This window comes from Pogona vitticeps, chromosome 11 (genome assembly GCF_051106095.1).
Source record: "Pogona vitticeps strain Pit_001003342236 chromosome 11, PviZW2.1, whole genome shotgun sequence".
In the NCBI taxonomy this organism is placed as follows: domain Eukaryota; kingdom Metazoa; phylum Chordata; class Lepidosauria; order Squamata; family Agamidae; genus Pogona; species Pogona vitticeps.
The window spans coordinates 9761177-9783070 of record NC_135793.1 but is presented as its reverse complement, the minus strand read 5'-3'; the positions used below and the strand labels follow the sequence as shown (position 1 = coordinate 9783070).

Here is a 21894-nt window from a genome sequence, read left to right as displayed (position 1 = left end):
ACCTTGTTATCAATCATATCGGTAGACTATTATTATTGCAAGCCTAAAGATCACGTTGGGAAGAATTCATATGAAAATCTAAAAGCATATGCATTGATATAATATTGTCTATATGAATATAAAAATGAGCATTCATTATAGACAGTTCTGGGTGTCCTTAACTTATTGTTTATAAATACTGTATTTGCTGGTGTATAAGACTACTTTTTTGCCCTGAAAAACATGCCTCCAAGTGGGGGGGGTCATCTTATACGCCGGGTGCACTTCAGTTGGGATAGACATAGCTGCCCATAGTGGCCTTCTGATGCTCGCCTGGTGCCCATAGTAGCCTCCTGATTCCTGCCCTCCTCATTCTATGTACCGTCCAGTATCGCGCGGTATCCAGCGCAGCCGCAGTGAGCATTAACAGCAAGACAGGGGTGCTAGCCTTTTCGACGTGACTGGCCCGTTCTGCTCGGCGGGAAGCAGTGGCGCTCCGGCCTGTCCCTTGTCTACGCAGAGCTCACACATGTGCACTAGTGCCGGTCACAGGGAGATGCAGGGGCGGGCCGGAGGCGCTGCAATTGTGCTGCGGCCGTACAATGGTGACAATGAATAGCACCTTTTATTTGGTGTGTGGAAGGTGTGCGGAAGAGGGGGTAGTCTTATACGGCAAGTATATAACAAACTCTATATTTTTAGTGGAAATGTTGGGGGGTCATCTTATATGCCCAGTCGTCTTATACGCTGGCAAATATGGTAATTTGTTTTTGTTTTTGATACATAGATCCTGAAGAAGGCCATGTGCTGAAACACATGGGAGCATTTCCAAATTAGAATAAAGATTATTTACATCTTTCTACAGCCTGAGAGACTTAGTCTCTCATTTTGATTTCTTTTAAAAAGTAACAAGAAGTGTCGCTCCTGTAGGTAGTTACTTTTCAAAGATTATAACTCCAGTGGTAGCTAATCATTGTAACGATAGCTGAAATAAATTATTCTTCTTTATTAAGTAACTGCCTGAGCCCTGCTCAAAAGATTCCACCCACCCATGTGGCAAAGCACCATTTGGCTCGGCCAGCGTGAGCCAGGAAAGGGGGAAAAACGATCCTTCCTTGACACACTTGCAAGCCGAAGCCCTGGGAATCCGCCTCATCCCCAGCGGTCGTGGGTCTCTTCTCTTGCACACAGAAGGAATTCTTGCAACAGAGGGGGAAACTGCCATGGCCAGAGAGCCCCAAGAGACCTCCCTTGATGTCTACGTGCAGGATGTAAGTGCCTTATTTAATTTCTTCTGGAGGGGCCACAGGGAGAGCTGTTTGTGCTCCCACGACCATTTGCTGATCCCTAATTCTAATATTTCTGTATTTGTCTGCATGCCACAGCTTGGCTTGACCAACAGCCTTCTTCAATGCATCCCCTCCTTTTATTTTTTTTTCCCTCCCCGATTTTTAGGTGCAAGCATCTGAAAAGAAGGAACTCTGCAGAAGATATCAGCTCTGTGGGGTCCTCTTGTGCACCTTTGTGCTCTCTCTCATCCTGACAGTTCTGGGGGTCTGCTATTTTTGGAAGCAATCCCCTCAAAAAGTAAGTGATACACTTTGCACTGAATTTCTTTTTAACCTCTCTGCTGTTTCAAACTGACACCTTTGCCTTTAAAAAAAAGAGAGAGAGAGAGAGAAAAGAAATTTTAATTGACAGTTTAAACCCTGCTGTATTTTACTTTTAAATGATGAGCTCTTGCCACCAAAGCGTTCCCTTGCCTTCACAGCCTCAGCCGTACAATTAATTGTGAGGAAATGGTTTCCATTTTGTTTCAATTAGCTGGTCAGACGTTGGCGAGCAACCTTTTACGCCACCACATTAACAGAGTCAGGGCTTGAAAATGATTGATAGTCCACTCTGACAGCGCTATATACTTTTAATATACTTGCAGCCAAAATGCACCAAGGAGGGTCTTAAGAGTGGGTGGGGAGGCTTTTGTACTGGATTCGTTTTATGAATGGGGGGGGATGCTTTGTGCCCTTCACATCTTTGAAAACTATATACACTTGGAAGGGGGGACGGTTACTAGGGGCACTGGGGGGGGTCTCTTCCTTTACTTTCCAGAGAAATCCTCATAGACTAATTAGCCGAGCTTTGAGCATCTGATGGGTTTTTTGGGGGGCAGGGGTGGGAATATTTCCTGGAATCCTGCTACTGGTGTGGCCCCTGGATAATTCTGAAGCTTATAGTCCCTCCAAAACTTAAGTTGCAGTACCAACACTGCTACCTGTAACCTGTTTCCTTCCTCCACGTTGCTCATGACATGTGACCTTTGTTTTATAAAAACTTGATTTTTCATTGATCCCCTTCCTTTTTAAGCAACAAAGCATGGGAAAGGGAAAGGAAGGGGGGCCTGGAGTCTGGAGGTACGGAGAACGTTCCCAACCGTTCAGATGGCAAAGGGCAATTCGCAGGCCAGATGCAGGGATACAGGCCTGTCCCTTGCCACCATTGTTACATCCACTCCATTGCCCGCAGAAAGAGTCCCCTTTTGGGCTGCAACTACACTGGCGAAGCAAGTCGGAGCAATTCGGCTTTCCTGCGGCTTGATTCGCAACCTACGCATTTTATGCTTCTGCTTGGATTAAGTGATCACACAGAGAGGGCCGAGGGTTTCCGCGCTGACACTGATCAAACCACAGCATTGAGCAAAGCATGGAATGTGTGCCATTGTTGACATGAAAAAAGCAGAGGGTTTTTATTGCCATTGCAACCACTTCAATGGCAAGGAGTGTAGGTGATGTGCCCCCCCACTTTGATATTCCAATACTACAGTATAAGGAACTGCTCTGACATCAAGCATTCTATGGACCAAGAACTTCACTGCTTTTTCAGTATTTGAACAGGCCACTTGTTTTCAATCTAAGTCTAAAAAAAAAAACTCACTTTTTTTAAAGTTCAAAAACTCCCAGATAGCTCAAAGGTCTTGGCCAGCGTGAGAGTTCGGTTCCCCTCTGTGCCTCCTTGATAGGGGCTGGACTTGATGATCCATAGGCTCCCTTTGAGCTCTGCAATTCTAATGATTATCATCATTATCATCTCCCCTGTCGGCTTGGCCAGTTGGAGGAGCTGTGAGGCCATCATCCCAAAAAAAAATATTTATTTCCAATTTCTGCATTGAATCCAAGGGCTGTCACTTCCATTGTCCAGCTGGATGATCTGCACAGATTTATAAGCCCGTCTTTGTCTATTTCTTGACCGGTTGACTTCCATTTTGATGGGGTGGTAAACATCCAGGGGGCAGCCAGGGAGGAAGATATGAGAGAGGACAAACTGGGGAGGGGGGAGACAGAAGAAGAGAACAAAACGAAGAGAATGACTGAAAGAGAGAAGTTTGGCCCTGCCCATCGCCAACGTGTAGCTTCAGACATGCTACACAGAGAATGCAGCCCTCAGTGGACGATTTCAGAAGTTCAGTTGGCTGGTGGCTTGCACAGGACTTCTGAAGGACCACCATCAAGTGAATTCTAAGCCCAAGACTCAGTGAGCATTTTGTCTTTTAATATGTTCTTTCTATGGCGAGGTTAAGGAGACATCTAAGAGCAAATTCTCTGAAGGCTAGCCCAACTCTGATCTGGTCTGCGGAGGCAGCAGGGAAACCGTTGCCAGCCAGGAGCTGTCTGGATACACACCCTGTCTTTGCTTTCTTCATTGTTTAAGCTGACAGCAACATCTGCTTGCAATCAGCCTCCCGCTATTCAGTAGCTAGCTCTGCAGAAGACATTATCATTCCAGGCACACACAAAAAAATCCCAAACCTTTATGCCACGTAATGTATTGGTGCTTAGAGGAAGAGTCCCATTATTAGGGTCTACTACAGCCTTTTCCAACATGTAACCGTGGGCTACATGTCTCATCATCCTCAGCCAACTTGGAAAACCCACCTGGAGGATCCTAGGGTGGAAAAGATGGCTCATGCATAAGGTGATGGAGGGCCGTACAGGGATAACAGTCCTGCTTCCAGTTGGCTTCAAAGATCTTCGAAGAGCTGGATGCAGAGAAATACATTTACACAAAGTTTGCCCACAGGTGGGCAAAGTGTAAACTGCAGCTTGCGACTGCCCCCCCCCCAAAAGAAGCGCTCCACCCCCAGATCCCTATGGGAGCCTTGAGATGGGGCGGGGAGCCTTTAATCTCGGCAAATCAATGCCAGATCACCTTTGGCAGTTCTGATCCAATCTAGCAGGACTCTCGGTAATGATTTTGCAACATTAAAGGCTCCCCACCACCCCCATCCCGAGCTTCCCAAAAGCAAAACGGATCCCGAGGGAGCCTTAGAACAGAACAGGGCGATAACAAGTTTTTAATGGAACTTAATGAAAGGCGTCCATCACAAGATTATGACAGGTGGTTTGGGCAGTGCAAGTTTACACCAACCGTATTTCTGCCTATGATTCTTGGCTTAACGGCACCCGATCCTTGCTTTTGGGTGTAAAAGAGTCCAGTTTCGCTTCTCAGGGAAATCTGGTGCCAGTAGCTTTTGCTTTTTGGGGAAGAAAGGAATATTGTTCTACAGGAAAGGGCCTGCTCTGTACATTGAGGCTCAAACGTTCTGCTCCTAGAATTAAAAGTCTCCGAGAAGAAAGACTTCGAAATACCTCTACAGACACTCTGCTAGGGTTAAACTCAATGTAACACCATTAGCACTTATACTGAGAGTTTTGAAAGAGTAGACTGTAGATGCAAAGGCCTTGATCCCTGGCGGGACCCTTGAGGAAGGGAAGGAGGACCGTTTCTATATTTTCAAGGGTGAGCAACTTGCATCCACACAGATAATTGTTTCACTCCAGGTCCCGACATCCCTCACCACCGGCTCTGCTGGGTACAACAGATAGGGGCTAAGGTCCAGCAATATACCGGAGGCAATCCAAGGCGTACTGCTAACTAGAGTAAATATATGCGACTTGCTGGTTACTGCTGATGAAATTCCAATTTATTTCAGTAGCTCTGCTCTATTTGGGATTGAAATTGGATTTAGCTCAAGGTGTACATCACATAATTCATGCCAATTGAACTGCTTTCTCGTTTGCATGAATCGGTTTCTTGTTTTGTCTGGCCCTCCGCTTCAACCAGCCAAGCAGAAACTCCCGGGTTAGGGGAGTCAGTAGCATACTCCAGTACCATGTATATGCATGCACATATTGTGTGTGTGTGTGTGTAGGTAGGTAGGTAGGTGGGTGGGTGGGTAGGTGGGTGGGTAGGTAGGTAGGTGGGTAGGTGGGTAGGTGGGTAGGTGGGTAGGTAGGTAGGTAGGTAGGTAGGTAGGTAGGTAGGTAGGTAGGTAGGTAGGTAGGTAGGTACACACGTGCCTCTGTCTCCAATAGCAATAAATGAATGAATGAATGAATGAATGAATGAATGAATGAATGAATGAATGAATGAATGAATGAATAAATAAATAAATAAATAAATATAAAAAGTATTGCTCATGAGGAGAAGCTAGAAAAGTTATCTTCTAGAACTACAGTTCCCACCCCTGCCAGTTATTGGAGATGGTGGGTCTTGGAGTCCAGCAACATCTGGAGGGCCACAGGGCTTCCCACCCACCCCCCTTTTCAACAAGGACCAAGCAGCTGGCTGTCTCCTCTCCTCTCCGTCTCTCCCTGTGACATGAGGAAATGATTGTTTGCTTAGCCATCCGTGGCACCTTCCAGGAAAAACAAAATGACACCAGGGTTTGACTTCTAAGGCGACGCCAGTTTCAGCAAACCCAAATAACGAAAAGAAGCAAAACATCTCAGAAAGAAAACAGCTTTCATCCTTGTTTCAACAAGCAAAGATAGAGGACAAAGTCTCGTTATTTTCTTGCAGAGCCATGTATTCCAAAACAGTCCGTGGCCCGGCTGCAGCATGCGCGGCAGAGCGCACAGACCTTCCAACCAAAAGATTCATATTGGAAGTCAAGGTGATTCCATGAATCTCAACAATCCAGCCACTAGTCGATAGCCACGCGAGCTGGGGATGATGAGAACTGCAGTCCAAGACCAGCCAAGAGCACCATGTTGAGAAAAGGCCATCAAATCCATTTTTCAAAGTTTGCTGAGACTCCACCGTAAGGCTGCACCAACTCACTGTTTTTCAAGAAATGCTTCAAATACGCCACCCTGCCAAAATCTCATTAAAAAAAACACACTCCTTTAGTAAAGACTAAAGACTAAACAAATTTCAGATGCCACTGTAGGCTTGGTGTGAAGCACAGTTTGTTCCTGGAGCAGGTCTAACAAGGGCAGCGCGCCAGAATTTTTTGAGACTTCACTGTAAACTTTCCATACCGTAAAACACATTGGTACAAAGGTTTCCTGAGTTAGTTCTCCAATTACAACAAGTGTGTGTGTGTGTGTGTGTGTGTGTGTGTGTTTTGTGTGTGTGTTGTGTGACAACTCTCAGAAGCTGAAGGATTCTGGACGTTGTAGTCCAAGAAGAGAACTCTTCCAAAATTCAGTTTTGGACATTATGCTCTTGGCGAAAACGATTCCAATTTGACATAAAGAAAGATCACAGTGTTTAACGGTGGCAAATGTTGCACTGAAGGGGCAGCTCACTCACCTGAACGCATCCCGGATGAATCCCTGGCAGGTTGTGTGAGGGAAAAACATCCTGTGTTGCTTTCGAAGGCATATAGACACAGAAGGCCAAAAAGGATATGACGTGGCAGACCTGGGATTAAAATTCCTGCCGTGTCTTTTTCTTTCCATTAAAAGCAGCCTTGGCAGGTCCTGTATTTATTACTGACATGAATACCTTGCCAGTATCTTGCTGTATGAGATGGAAAGCATGGATCTTTCAAGGTCCGAACCAACCCTCTAATCCAGGGAGGGCTGGTCCATTAAGGGCCGTTGTCCTGCCTTTCGCTCACCCTGGCTCCCACCAGGCTAGGCCTTCCTGCCTCCTCCACAAAGGTGGACGTTAGGGCCCTATCCATGTTCTCTTCCTCCTGTCGAACTGTGTGAAGGCGTCTTTAGGCACAATGGTGTTTATAGATGCCCAGGTTGGCTCCTAGCAGCCACTACTGCCAGCTGTGCCCACCAACCCCACCAGCTCCCACTATGGCAGGAAGAGAGGGGCTTAGCCCATTCGGCTTGGGCAGTTTGCCCAGTTTAACCCTTCCTTCTCTCAAGGCTGTTCCCAAGATGTCCCGCTTTCTTCCTCTGTGTCTCTTCTTTCTCTTTGATACGACAGAACAGAGCGGCCGTCTTCGATGAATACCCACGGCCGACCTCTCTTTAGGCACCCACTGGGTTTCTGCAAATAAAGCCATTCCAAAAACATTCAGATGGCAACACTCTCTCCTCCAAAGGGAAATTAAACTTGGTCCTTCTGTCCTAGAACATCTCCCCTCTGAGAGGACGTTGGGGTAGGATCGGGGTGGCTGCATGTTACACTTTACACGACCAGAGCTGTTTAAGATCCTGGATTTCAGGCCGATGGGTAGAAGAGATTGACCGATTTCTCTCTCTAGATCAGAGCCAGGTGGAAGCTGAGTGTGAAGAAGGTGCCTCATTTTGTTTTGATGTTAAATTTGTTTTTGTTGGGGGGGAGGGGACCACTACTTCCATGGTGTCTGGGGGATTCTGGGAATTGTAGTCCAAAATGACAATCATTTCACCCAAGCTTCGGTGGGGGGGGGACGACACAGTAGACTGAACGAACCTCACGCCTGCCCCTCTCTTTCCTGTGGGGAATTCTTTTAGTGCTGACAGAGGCAGACCCCCACCATTGCTTCTGGGAATTCATCCCTTCCTTCCCCATCTGTCATTGCAGATCTATAGCCTGGAGCACACCTTTTTCGGCAATGGGGAGAAGCAGAAGATCTTCATGAAGATCGACTCTCTCGCCAGGACAGAGGTCTTCCACACTGGAGAGGGAAGCAAGGAGGTCCTGGAAATACACGACTTTAAAAATGTATGGGCCGCTGTTTTTCTCCAGTGGGGGGCCATTAAGGAAATGGCAGGTTGGGAAAGCAGATGAAAATGATGGTGGAGGGAGAGTCATGCAAACTGGGTCTTCAGATTAAGTAGGCATGGCTATAGCTCTATAAGTGAAATGGGCCCACCCAAAAATAAAGTCATGGTTTCTACAAACTTGAGGGATCCTGAAACAATGAAAAAGTAGGGTGTAAATTAAAACTATTCAATAAATTAGCATCACAAGGGCCTGTGTAGTTTCGCAATCTACAGAATATGGAGGTGTCATGCTGAAGTTAGAAAGAAGAAGAAAACTGGAAGAAAACTAAGAAGATATGGATGGAGAATGTGTGGCCAAATATACTATATATTGTTCAGTATACAATACACCATATTAATTGATTTCATAGAGGGGCTTGTGTTTCACTTATTTGTCTGGAATCAATTACAGCCGATTGCATACTGACCTACTGCATAGCTGTACACATAGTTAAGTTATAACCAATCTTGCTGGGATGCCCCCTTTACCCCAACCCACTGTCTTTCACCTGGTCATTTTCTGTCCCATCAGGGAATAACTGGTATCTTCTTTGTGGGGGATCCAAAATGCTTCATCCGAAGCCAGATCAAAGGGATACCTGAAACACCGGCCATGGAAGTCGAAGAGACAGAGGTATGAATAAACAAATAAGCTGCTGGACTAAGTAAGAACCAAGATTGCCAGAGATTTCTAACAGCATGGAAAGTACAGATTGAGCTGAATCCCATTAGCTTTTAAATTGGTCACAGACGGGGCAGATACATTCACCATTTGTTAATGCCAGACCAAGGTGGAATCAGTTTTATGGCCGAAAACGGTCCAGCCGAAGCAGGGGGAGGGGGAGAAGTGAAGGAGTACGCAAAATTTTATCCATTCATAATTTCTAAAAGAACACACATGTCCAATTTAGAAACATCTCCTCTTTATGCTGCATTTTGTTGTCCCAAATGACTGCTGGAGAAAAGGTTCACAGCAGAATTTAGATTATATCATGAGCCACGCTAGCCGAGGTGGATTCTGGGAACTGTGATACCGAAATGTAATTGTTCCTAGCTCTAGTTAGAATCACACGATTGTGAGGTCTGTCAAAGACAGAGCGGCCACTTAACATATTGATAAAAGAGGAAATGCATCATCCAAACAGAAGTCAGAAGCAAACACAGATTTTGCATACAATTTACAAATGCTAATTTATATGTGTACATTATATGCAATATTAATTAGACTGTCCTACAGCAACTTGAAAGACGCTTGTCCATTTTCTCTGGAAGCTAGTCATGAAAATACACCACCATTCTTGTAAAGCAGGGTATGTTTCCTGTTTTAGCCCAGAAAACAAGAGAACTGTGCCCCAAAAATAAGAAGCTAGGGAAATACAATTCTATCAAGCTGCTTTTATGGAGTAACAAATGAGACCATTTCGTGTCTTGCAGGGTGAAGAAACTGCAGCCACCTATTTTGAGCAATCTGTGATCTGGGTTCCAGCGGAGAAACCTGTTGAAAATAAAGACTTCCTGAAGAATTCCAAGATTTTTGACTTTTGCAAAAATGTGACGGTGTACTGGATACACCCAACCTTGCTAAGAGGTATGGCAGCATCTCGCAAAACCATGGCCTTTGCAGCCTCCTGCCCTGACACCTGTGGTCCTTTTCCAAGCTAGGAAAGCATCAGGCATGCCCCAAGCAAACACAGCCCCTTTTTTCCATGTTAAGAGGACATCTGCATTTGCTTAGCAGCCTTAAGACATTGTTACAGAGGAAAACCACTGAGTCTTTCTCAATGAGAAACTCATCCATATGAAGTCAAAGCAGGAGATAGAGTTTATCGCTCTTCCAGCATCAACTGCAACAGACATTAAAGCAGTATTTCGCCACCATAGCATCTAGCAATGTGCAGTTCTGTATCCAAGATCCTTCTGCAACAGTAGTGGGTACCTTCAATAAATTGGAGGGAGAGTATTTTCGCCCATCAGGGCATTCCAAGACCCACATCCTCCTCATCTCTTCTGCAACAAACTCAACCACTGAAATGCAGTGAAAGGGCACGCAGAGCAGTGATGTTTCTCAATGGGGTTTTAGCAATATTTGGGAGGGGGGAGGAGAAAGACTTTAAAACAAATGCTTTATGTTTGTCTTAAAGGACTTTTGAAGATTTTCCAGCAAAAATTAGCAGTCCAATTGGCCACTGAATTTTGGCAGCATATTTTTTTTAAAGTACTGGGAGCCATAAAATTTTACTTGTGAGCTGTATGTGGCTCACCCCCATTTTATAATGTTTCCTCAGCCATCCATCAGCGATGTTCCTTTGCCCTTCAGTAAAGTTCCTCACTAAGGCTGCTTAACAGCTTCTCCTTTAAACAAATAATAAAACAGATGATCCAAAGAGGCGGTTTCTAAAGGCAATAGAAAGCCCCCCAAAAGTGTTTTAATATTCTATAAGAGAGACCCGTATCACAATGGCATTAAAAAAAATCACGATTCATCAGGTGTCAGGAAAGGCGTGAGGGTAACACAAACAACAATTGATGCTTACAACATCATCTGGGCTGTCACTGAAAAGTGATTAAACGAACGATGGCAATCTCAGAATTGCTGATAACTAATCCTTCTGTGTTCAGCAGCACTAGCTTCTGAAATGTGGCTGTCAAGAACAAATGATAGCCCAAATGTTTGTGGGTTTGCTTGCACGCTTTCCAGAATCATCGCTGTCTGCAGGTGGAAACAGAAATGTGAGGTAGACAGCTGTCAATGGGTTCAAACATGCAATTCTCACATATTAGCATCCTCTTTACATTCCATGATGCTCAGCTTCCCCAAATAATTATGGGGTAAACTGGGAACACAAGGGAGTTTTTTTTTTCACTCCAGATCTGATTACATCCTCTGCCAGAACATTCAGGCAATGGACATATTTTCCTTATTCTTGCAAGTGAACGAGGTGATGACAAGGCTTTTAAGTTGCACCACCTTCTGCGGCAGGTTAGCCACAAGATGCCCATTGACTTTCTACATCCCTCCATGCAAGTTCCATCTAACCAAGGGCTGTTTAACTGGAGAGGCAGCTTCCTTTCTAAGCTCTAATACAGCGAGCTCTTCTGTCACTCTCTCTTTTTACCACCAGGCAAGTTGAGCCATTAACAAAAAGCATTTGTTCTGCTAGTGAGCCAAAGCACTTTACTTAAGGAAACAGAAGAGCACGTTTCTACCACACAGTATTTCAGGTTCTTATTTGACGAAGCTTCAAAGAAAGGAAATATGACAACTAAAAAGCACAGAGAACATATGGACACAGGAATTTGGCTGGACTGTGTCAGACCATTGGTTCATCTTGTCCAGTATTATAAACACTACGATAGCTCTCTAGGCTTTCTAACAGGATGGCCTCTTAGAGATTTCTGGCTTTTCCTATTGGTCTTTCACCCAAGTATGAGCAAGGTTTGATTCTCTTTAGCTTCTGAAATCAGATAAGAGCTGGTTTATGTCCAAGACAATGGAGCGAGATGGAACCACCATCTTGTGAAGCTAGGAACTGCTTCCAACATAGCTTTCTCTACCGGAAGCTGCAGAGGCAGTAGAGGCCGAGCACCTTTAGATGCCACCTTGCCCTGTCAGCTGGGAAAGCTGTTCATGGTGGCTGTTTCAATGTCTCTTTTAGAGGTGGAAGTCCTTGATTTTGAGGATGAAAGAGAGCTGGAGGGTCCGATTTCTACGAACCAACAGGATCACCAGGAAGTCCACCACTTGGCTGAAGAAGCAAGCCCAGGCAGAAAACGTCAGGCTCGGCAACTTACCGAGGAAGATCTCCCAGTGAATGACTATGTGAGTTCTTGGGGTTAAATACAGTGGTGCCTTGCAAGACGAAAATAATTCGTTTCACGAGTAGCACCATCTTGCAAAATTTTCATCTTGCAAAAAGCGGTTTCCCATAGGAATGCATTGCAATGCATTCCTATGGGAAATCTTGCAAGACGAATGAATTATTTTCATCTTGCGAGGCACCGGTCTTGTGGGAAAAAATCATCTTGCAAAGCGCGGCCATAGAAGAAACCATCTTGTGAGTCACCAATGCGGGTTTTTCATCCAGCGAGGTGTCCATCTTGCGAGGTGTTACAGACAGCACTGATGTTACCTGTCTGTCATGGGTTTGGAGGGAAAGTTCCATCCTATGGAGAGTGGAAGGCGGGACATCAGGAGGAGGGGCTGTACTGTATAAATATGTGAAGCCTGTGTGGTGAAGAGAGATGCTGAGAGACACTGGGAGACACTGGGTTGTGACGAAGCAGCAGCTGGGAAGAAGAAGCTGTTGTGGTAGTCTGTGTGTCAGATAGGGTACTACTGTGTGTCAGAGTACCAACCTGATAGGTTCAGGTGTCTGTTGGTTAGCCAGAACTGATAGGTTCAGGGTCTGTGCTTCAAGTTAGGGTTCTGGGTGAACCAAACTGTATGCTTGTATGAGTGAGAATAAGCCACGTTACTTTATTTTATTCACCTGATTGTTTATTTTTCCCTGTGTGTATTTAAAATAAACCTTATTCTTTTTATTGTTTAAAAATCCATCCCTGGTCTGTGTGACTTCTTAAAGGGAATGGGTTGGTGGCAGCTTAGTGTAACTGTGTGGCAGATCCCAGTAGGTCTGGGTTTGTCACATTGATTGGTGTCCAGCGTGTGGGATACGACTGGTCCAGTTGTCCAGTGGTCCAGCAAAGCCTTGGCAAGTGTGCCCAGAGCAAGGGGGGTCTAGTCAGGGACAGTCTGAGGCGCGTAGGTAATCTTCTAGGTGTACCTCACGGGGAGGTGCGCTAGTAGAAGAACGTGCCAACTGGGGAGACTTAGATTAAGGTGCTCTGAGGCAGCCTAGTTTTGGCGGGAAAAAAGCTGAGGCAAAACTGCGTAGTAACAGTGAGCTAGCTTGCCAGCTGAGAGGCCCAGCAGAGGGGGGTAGGCTCTGACTCGATACTGTTGCAAGTTTAGTGCTGAAGAACAGCAGCAATCTCTAGGGAGAGCTGGTTCTGAGGCAAGAAGGAAAAAAGTGGTCGTTTTATTCTGAGGCTTGACTTTTTAAAGCAGCCTGTTCTGGGGGGGGATTATGCCCTTGACTCGAAGCCAGATGGCCGAAATGAGTGAAGTGAAAGACCCCCAGATTGACCAAGGTTCTGAGGATGAATTTGGCTCAGTGCAAGGTGACAGCACAGGAGAGCAGAACCCAGAACTCAGAAAAATACTCCTAGCCCAACAGCATGAACTGAGGGTGAGGGAAATGGAGGAAAGGGAAAGAGAGAAACAGCGGCAATTTGAATTAGAGAGAGAGAGAGAGAGAATGGAGAGGGAGGAAAGATTGGAGAGAGAGAGAATGGCGTTTGAATTAAGAAAACTGGAACTGATGAACCAGAACAATAATAACAATAGGGATTCTGAGGGAGGCCAACTGTCTAAAGCTGACCTGAAGAAATTCCCTGTGTACCACAAGGGAGATTGTCCCGAGGTGTTCTTTTCCTTAGTGGAAAGAGCGTTTGTGGACTTCTCAGTGAGGGAAACTGAGAAGATGACCATCATGCGATCTTTAATCAGTGGTAGCCTGGCTGAGGTTTATGCCGAGATGCCTGAGGAACTGATGAAAGATTTTGCAGAGTTTAAAAAACTGGTGTTTGCCAGACATGGGATAAATGCAGAGCAGCTGAGACAAAGATTCAGGTCCCTCACAAAAAAACCAGAACAGACTTTTACCCAAGTGGGGGCCCAATTGGTGAGGCTGCTTGAGAAATGGCTATCGCAGGAAGGGACAGAGACCTATGAGCAGCTTAAAGATTTGATAGCGCTGGAACAGTTCTATTCAGTCCTGCATGGGGAATTGAAATTCCAGGTGAGGGAAAGGAAACCGAAATCTGTGGCAGAAGCCGCGGAGGTCGCAGATTTTATTTCCCAAATAAGAAAGCCCTTGGGTGAGGGGAAATCTGTAGGTAAACCCAAAGAAACCTACAGCAAGTACTCTCAGGGACCAGGGAAAAGCCAGCAAGGGGGAGGGGCCCATGGTGAAGGGAAGCCCTCAGACATGAAACTAAGACCTCAGATTTTGGAGGGAAAACCAAAACAAGATGAGAGAGAATCAAAATACACCAGAAAATGCTATTTCTGTCAGGGAAAGGGTCATCTAATCTCAGAGTGTGAGATATTAAAGCAGCTAAAAGGAATGGTGCCTCAGGAGTCTAGTGGGACCAAGCCAAAAGCTGTGTTCTGTGTCCAGAAAGAGCAAGGCTCAGTGTCACTGAGGGAGCCTGTTGCCATGGCTACTCAGTCTGAAACAGCTACCTATGCTGATCAGGCTGAGGAAAATGGTCCTCTTATAGAGGTAAAGCGCTGCTTGCTGGTGAAAACAGATTCTCAGTTGTTTGAGACAGCCGGGGTGGACGTGGGAATACTTGACCGTCAGTATAGGGGGCTGCGGGACACTTGTTCCCAGGTAACCCTGTGCCATCCAGATATTATTCCCAGGGAGTTTATAATCCCAAATGAGAGCATAAAGGTGGCAGGGATTGAGGGGCAGGTAATCTCTCTGCCAGTAGCAGAGGTACCTGTCCACTTTCAAGGCTGGAGGGGAGATTGGCGGCTAGCGATTTCATCGACTCTGCGAGCAGCCGTGCTCGTGGGAAATGACCTGGCTGAACATGTGAAACGGGTGCTAGTGATTACACGCTCACAAGCCACCACAGAGACAGTTCAGGGGGGTAATGATGAGCCAGAGACGGAAGCAGAGGGGAGTTCAGAAGCTGTGGTGGAAACCTTAACCACAGACAGCAGATTTGGACAGGAGCAAAAGGCAGACGCCACTCTCCAAAAGTGTTTTGAACAGGTGACTGACGCTCAGCTAACACCTGAAACCCCAGTGAGATTTCTGGAGGAAAAGGGGATTTTATATAGAGAAACCCTGAGGAATATCTCAAAAGGGGGAGATGGGATCAGAAGTCAGCGGGTGGTACCTGAAAAGTATCGCCCCATGATCTTACAAAGGGGTCACTCTGACATGTTTGCTGCACACTTAGGGGTGAAAGGGCCCCTTGATTTGATCAAACAAAATTGGGAGCAGATCACCCAGGATGACCCACAAGACGTTGTGACATACATAGACACCTTGATGAATGACCTAAGGAGAAATCTAGAGCTGGCAGCAGAAAACCTGCAAGCTCAGAAGGTCAGACAGAAAACATGGTATGACCACAAAGCTAGAGAGAGGCACTTTGACCCAGGGGAGGAAGTGCTTTGGCTTAGGCCCTGCAGAGAGAATAAACTGCAGCTCAAATGGGCAGGACCATATAGGGTCATTTCCAAGATGTCAGACCTGAACTACCTAATAGAGCAGGAGGAGAACCAAGCAAGGAGGGTGGTTCATGTGAATGCCCTAAAACCCTACTACAGAGGGGAACAGAGGGTTCTATTCGCGATAAAAGCAGCTGAGAGTGAGGAAGCGGAATTACCCTTCTGGGAGGGTAGAGGGGAAGTAAAATACAACCCAGAGGAGGTAAAGATCAGTCCTGCACTCACCCAAGACCAGCAGCAAGAACTAAAAATGCTGCTTAGTAAATATCAACAGGTGTTTTCCAACAAGCCGGGGATAGTGAAGGGAGTGATGCATCGGATCCACACAGGGGATGCACCCCCGCAGGCAGTATCCCCATACCGAGTAACGGGACCCTATAGGGACAAGGTGCGGAAGGAGCTGGACGAGATGCTGAGGGAGAACATAATCGTCCCCTCTTCTAGTCCTTGGTCCTCTCCGATAGTCCTGGTGGACAAGCCTGATGGGAGCATTAGGTTTTGTGTCGATTACAGGAAATTAAACCGTGTAACCACTCCTGATGCCTACCCAATGCCCAGGCTAGACAACCTGATTGAAACCATAGGGGGTTGTCGGTTCATCTCATCATTGGACCTGGTAAAGGGAGATTGGCAATTAAGAATTGATCCCAGGGATCAAGAAAAGACTGCCTTTTGCAGCCCTTTTGGTCTCTATGAGTTTCGAGTCCTGAGCTTTGGTCTCAGAAATGCACCAGCCACATTCCAAAGGCTGATGGACCAGACCTTGGCAGGGCTCAGTGACTTTACAGTGGCCTACATTGACGACATAGGGATCTTCAGTAATACCTGGGAAGATCACCTGATACACCTGGAGTTAGTGCTGCAGAGGTTAAGTGCAGCAGGGCTAACAGTAAAGGCCAGCAAGTGTCAGCTGGGTAGCCCAGAAATAAAATACTTGGGTCACATGGTAGGGGGAGGAGTGATAAAACCCCTGGAGGCCAAAATAGAAGCTGTTCGTGATTGGCCTAGACCCAACACCAAGAAAAAAGTCAAATCATTTCTTGGGTTGGTGGGCTACTACAGAAAGTTCATCCCGAGGTTTAGCGAGATTGCGGCTCCGCTGACCGATCTGACGAGGAAGACGGCTGATGACCGCATCCCGTGGACCAGCGACTGTGAGGCGGCGTTCCAGAGGTTGAAGGAGGCGTTAATCAACTATCCTGTCCTGCGTGCTCCAGACTTCGACCGGGAGTTCATCATCTACACCGATGCGTCTAACAGCGGGGTAGGAGCAGTTCTGTGCCAGGAGGATGAGAATGGTGACCAGCATCCAGTGTCCTACCTGAGTAGGAAACTTCAAAAAGGTGAGAGACATTTGGCAACCGTGGAGAAGGAGTGTTTGGCCATAGTCTACGCGATCCAGAAGGCCAAGCCTTACATCTGGGGAAGACATTTTGTTCTGTGTACTGACCATTCACCATTGCAATGGTTAAAGACAATGAAAACCCACAATAGCAAACTTATGAGGTGGGCTTTAAACCTACAGGACTATGACTTTGAAGTGAAGGTGGTCAGAGGGTCAGTGAACTGTGTTGCTGACGCCTTATCAAGAAGACCTGAAGAATGAAGACGGCGAAAGAACATGGACTATGTGTATATAATGATGACAAAAGTTAAATGTACCTGGTTTTGAATTTGGTTTGTATGAATAAAGGTAAATGGATGTATTGTATAGGGTAAATGTTTAAATGCCTAAATGGTAAATGTTTAACTTAGAATGTAAGTATGAGTAAGTATAATATGGTATGTATAAATGTTGTTGTGTGTTTTACCCAGGTTGTTTTTTGGTGAAAAGCACCTTAGCTTTCCCCCTACAAAACAACTTATAAAGAGGGGAGGTGTTACAGACAGCACTGATGTTACCTGTCTGTCATGGGTTTGGAGGGAAAGTTCCATCCTATGGAGAGTGGAAGGCGGGACATCAGGAGGAGGGGCTGTACTGTATAAATATGTGAAGCCTGTGTGGTGAAGAGAGATGCTGAGAGACACTGGGAGACACTGGGTTGTGACGAAGCAGCAGCTGGGAAGAAGAAGCTGTTGTGGTAGTCTGTGTGTCAGATAGGGTACTACTGTGTGTCAGAGTACCAACCTGATAGGTTCAGGTGTCTGTTGGTTAGCCAGAACTGATAGGTTCAGGGTCTGTGCTTCAAGTTAGGGTTCTGGGTGAACCAAACTGTATGCTTGTATGAGTGAGAATAAGCCACGTTACTTTATTTTATTCACCTGATTGTTTATTTTTCCCTGTGTGTATTTAAAATAAACCTTATTCTTTTTATTGTTTAAAAATCCATCCCTGGTCTGTGTGACTTCTTAAAGGGAATGGTTGGTGGCAGCTTAGTGTAACTGTGTGGCAGATCCCAGTAGGTCTGGGTTTGTCACACGAGGCACCACTGGAAATAGCTCATTTTCAGCACTGAGCCCGAATGCTGAGCTTCAAAAGGAAGAAGTAACATGTCACCATGTGTGAACAGCCTTCTTCCTGGCCTACAACTCTTCTCACTTGTCTGCCTGTCCAACCCCAAGACCCCTTGGAGAGTGTTTTTAAGATCCTCATTTTAAGCAGTTCTCAAAGTGGATGCATTAAGTTACAAGATGCGTCGCCCCTAGCTAGCATGTTCATGGACCGTGCTTGGTTACCGTTGCTGACTATTGCAGCCACAGCTTGGAAAGGTTGCTTTCTGGATTGCAGTTCCCAGGATCCCCCAGGCAGCATGGCCACTGGCCATTTTGGCAAGGGGAATCCTGGGAGTTATAGTCCAGAGACAGCATTTCTCCAAGCTCTGCTGGTTGTGATTTAGCAAACCTGGAAGGGTCCCAATGGTTATCCTGCTTTGCTCCTGCAAACACCAGCTGAGGTTTCTGTTTGATCTACCTTCTGTTTCTCTTTCCCACCAGACAGAGAACGGACTGGAGTTCCACCCACTGTGGGATGAGCGAGGCTACTGCTGTGCCCGTTGCCGCCGCGCTCATCGTTACTGCCAGCGAGTGTGCGAGCCTCTCCTAGGATATTACCCCTACCCTTACTGCTACCAAGGCGGAAGAGTTATCTGCCGGGTCATCATGCCATGCAACTGGTGGGTAGCACGGATGCTGGGACGTGTGTAGGTGCCCCCCCGGCCCCCAAAGGCAACTCAACACACTGCAGTACTTAAGACCTTCCCTATGGGGACTCCCCCGCCCCCCCCCCTTTGGGCACTCGTGTGCTGCTGTTAGCCTAGTTGCCTTGACCAAAATCCGGTGGGAGCCTCTGCAAGAGCCAGGCAAAAATGAAATGGCAGCAAGACCCTTCTTGTTCATTGCCCAACAAGCCAGTAGAAAGGGCCTCAATTCTGCACATCCATCCTCAAGCACCAGCTAGGACAATTAGCTGTCAGGCCAGCTGGGGTGAGGGTAGAAAGACTTCCCAAAGATAGTACGCAAATCCCTTTATTTTAGCACTTCAGAACATTCGTTGTGCCCAACATGCTTTGAATACATCACTTTTCCCTACGGTGGCAACAGAATGCATGTTTTGAATGCAGAACAGCTTGCGTTCAATGCCTGCCATCTCATGTGGCTCACTTTATTTTTCTAAAGGATTAGATCGCAGCTGATAAGGGAAAGCTCTACCTGAGAATCGTGACATCTTTTGCCAGTCAAATAGGCAGCATCAGGCTAGACAGACAAATAATTTAAACCTGCCTTACGGGAAAGCTCTGTCTTCAGAAGAAACAAGTTGTTTGGTCTCTCCTGCAAGGAAACCACCTCTCCTCCACCAAGGCTGGGAAGCATGTGTGTCCTGCAGTTGTTGCTGGAATACAAATCCCATCTGCCCATGCTAGCATAGCTGAAAACAAAGGATGGTGGGATTTGTTGTTCCAAATACGGAAGACCACATACTGCCCATTCCTGCATTAAATAGTGGCTCAACAAACAGCAATGAGACGCATTCCTATGACGTTCCTTTGACTGCTTCAGTACGAAGAGTTCTTAGCCCTTTGGGAGGCTTGACTGCTTGTTTAGTTAGCTTTATAGTTCTTTCCTGCTTTTCTTCTCTCACCTCCCCATAAAAACTACATCAGTATGCTGTATATTCAATGTGATGCTCTCCTGCAAGAAGCTACATGCTCGGTGACTTTGATTTTGTCCAGCAGTGCAAGGTCATCGTGTCATGAATATAAGATGCAGGTCTGTGTATATACAGTGGTCCCATCAGTCTACACTTCCTTGCAGACATTTTGATGTAGAAAGAACAACCTCATGAAGGCGGATGAGTGCAAAGATGAAGGCACCTTTGGCTAGCAGGGCAGAAAGGGCTTTCCCTTTGTGTGTTCTTCTTTGCACAAGTCCTAAATTATGAATGGTATCTGCACAATTAAAAGAAAGTGATTTCTGGGGTACGTGGTTGGCTGTGCAGGTAGCCAAGTTCATTTGTTGCAGTCAGAAACAACAACAAAATGTAGAACACCAACACATTTTATTTCCCATAAACTCTCGTAGCCTAATCCACCTCCATTTGCTCCCACTAGGTTCGCCACTGTTATTGCAGAAAGCTATATCAGTGTATCTTGTTTTAAAATTAACTTAGAAGTTTTACACATTCTCTTGACTATTCCACTAATGCACTGGCTGTGGTGAAAAGCCATCCTCCACTTGAGCAGGATTTAAAAGCTCCAATAAAAAGCCACATGAGGGCAGTCTTTTCCAAGAAATTAATCTGTCCGTGGCTGAATAGATTACGTACCTACAAGTCTGCTCTACAAAGCAAGCCCCACTCAATTATATTTAATTCTCCCTAAATGCTTCCTACAACTTCCTCTTAAGTTGTATATGTTCCTCATAGTTCCTCTATATTCAGAACCATAAAGGGATGCTTTATTACAAGACAACTTCGATGTTTTGCTTCCCTTCAGAAAAAAAGCCCTATATTGGTGGCACATGGTGGATCCCACCCTATTTTTAGTCTCAGAGCCCATCCTGTCTGAATCTGATGTCGTACATTGAACTTCAGCATCGCTGTGGCAAAACGCCCTTGCATGTTTGCTTCGAAATAAAATGTACAGGGGTCACAAATATTTGTTTGAAGCAAAGCCGTGTTCCCGAGACCCTCCCAGAAGCATGATTCTCCTCTAAAACAAGGTGTTAAGGTCCTTTCCTCCCTTGTTCTGAGCTGGGGTTGTGTACTTTGGATGCTCAAGTTCAGTGATGCACAGTGACGGCAGATGTGTCTCCTGGCAGACACGAAAGGGCACCCATCTCTCCCCAGGACTGCTAAAGTTGTCCACACTTGCCATACAGTCGAACCGGCTTACTCAGCAAAGAGCTGAAAGAATCTTTGCTGACCTAAGGTGCTACAAAATTTAGCAGTTTTATTGATAACTCCTACATAATTTTGTTACTATCATGTTAAGGCTCGTTTTGCTGTTTTTCCTGTGTGTCATCTATCGTTTCTTCTACTTTTGGCTAAACACTTATCAATGTGAAGTATCTTATATTTGTTATTATACGTTTAGGAGTGTGATCTAAGTGAAGGCAAATATTAAAAATATTTACTCTGGCTTTGACTCTTTTTTTCCTTTTAATTTGAAGTACTGATACATCACCTTTCCAACCATAGCCCCCTCGAGGCTGTAAATAATGAAAAGAGATCCAACTGCAATACAATACTTTCAAATGGTCAAAAAAACAGAGTAATCCGGCAACACAGAGGTGGACAACCACAATTTCTGAGGCTGAACTGGGCCTCCCTACAGCATCACAGGGAGGCATGCCCTCCCAATGCTACTGCCATTGAGTGTAGTTTTAGAAGTGGTAGCTGTATTCATCTGTGCTAGCACCTCAGGCAAAAATGAAACATAAATAAAAATACAGTGGACCCTCTACTTACGGAATTAATCCGTATTGGAATGGTGTCTGCAAGTCAAAAAGTCTGTAGGTCGAATCTCCATTGACCTACAATGCATTGAAAACCGATTAATCCCATAACCGGAGGTTTTTATTCTATTTTTGTTCCATTTTGGGTTTTTTCTGGTCTGCAGGTCGATTATCTAGCTGCAAGTCGAATCTAAATTTTGCAGCCAGAGAAGTCTGTAACTCGAAAAGTCTGTAAGTCGAGCCGTCTGTAAGTCAAGGGTCCACTGTAAAGAAGTCAAAAACCTTGTGCCACCTTAAAGATAGGCTGCTATGTTTCAATGTGCTCTTTCATGGAGAAGTCCACTTCTTCAAACATGATCAGGCCAGGCACTATCATCAAGTGACTTCCCTGCTTTTGTAAAGTTTCCTCTCCCCCCCCCTCACCCCACTCTGCAAAACTAAACTGCATCCCCTAAAGCTTCGTTCCTATGACTCAGCTCTTATATTAAAACAGGCTGAATTGTTTGTCCAGACTCATCGCTGGAACATACAGTACTCCCCAGGAACGTCTCTGAAATTAAATTCAGGCCTAGGGCTGAACAAGGTTCCTTCCTCATACAGTGAGACAAGAAGGCACGGTATCTCAAGAATCTGCAGAACGAAGAACTCCGTTAAAGAAAAGGAAAAGAGAGCAAAGTAGCCTTTAAGCCATGGCTACAGGCCTGGAGTTGAAGGGGGCTTCTG

The 21894-nt window shown here is 45.7% G+C and overlaps 1 protein-coding gene across 1 annotated transcript; it reads left to right on the top strand.

Annotated features, from left to right (window-relative positions):
- The first annotated feature begins 1109 nt into the window (after window positions 1-1109).
- TNMD (tenomodulin) lies at window positions 1110-18492 on the top strand. Its single transcript, XM_020802118.3, has 7 exons — window positions 1110-1250; window positions 1435-1566; window positions 7786-7926; window positions 8500-8601; window positions 9402-9555; window positions 11624-11787; window positions 18214-18492. Exons 1-7 carry the CDS (start codon window positions 1203-1205, stop codon window positions 18421-18423), a joined length of 951 nt encoding a protein of 316 aa, XP_020657777.3. The 5' UTR covers window positions 1110-1202; the 3' UTR covers window positions 18424-18492.
- Window positions 18493-21894: the final 3402 nt, after the last annotated feature.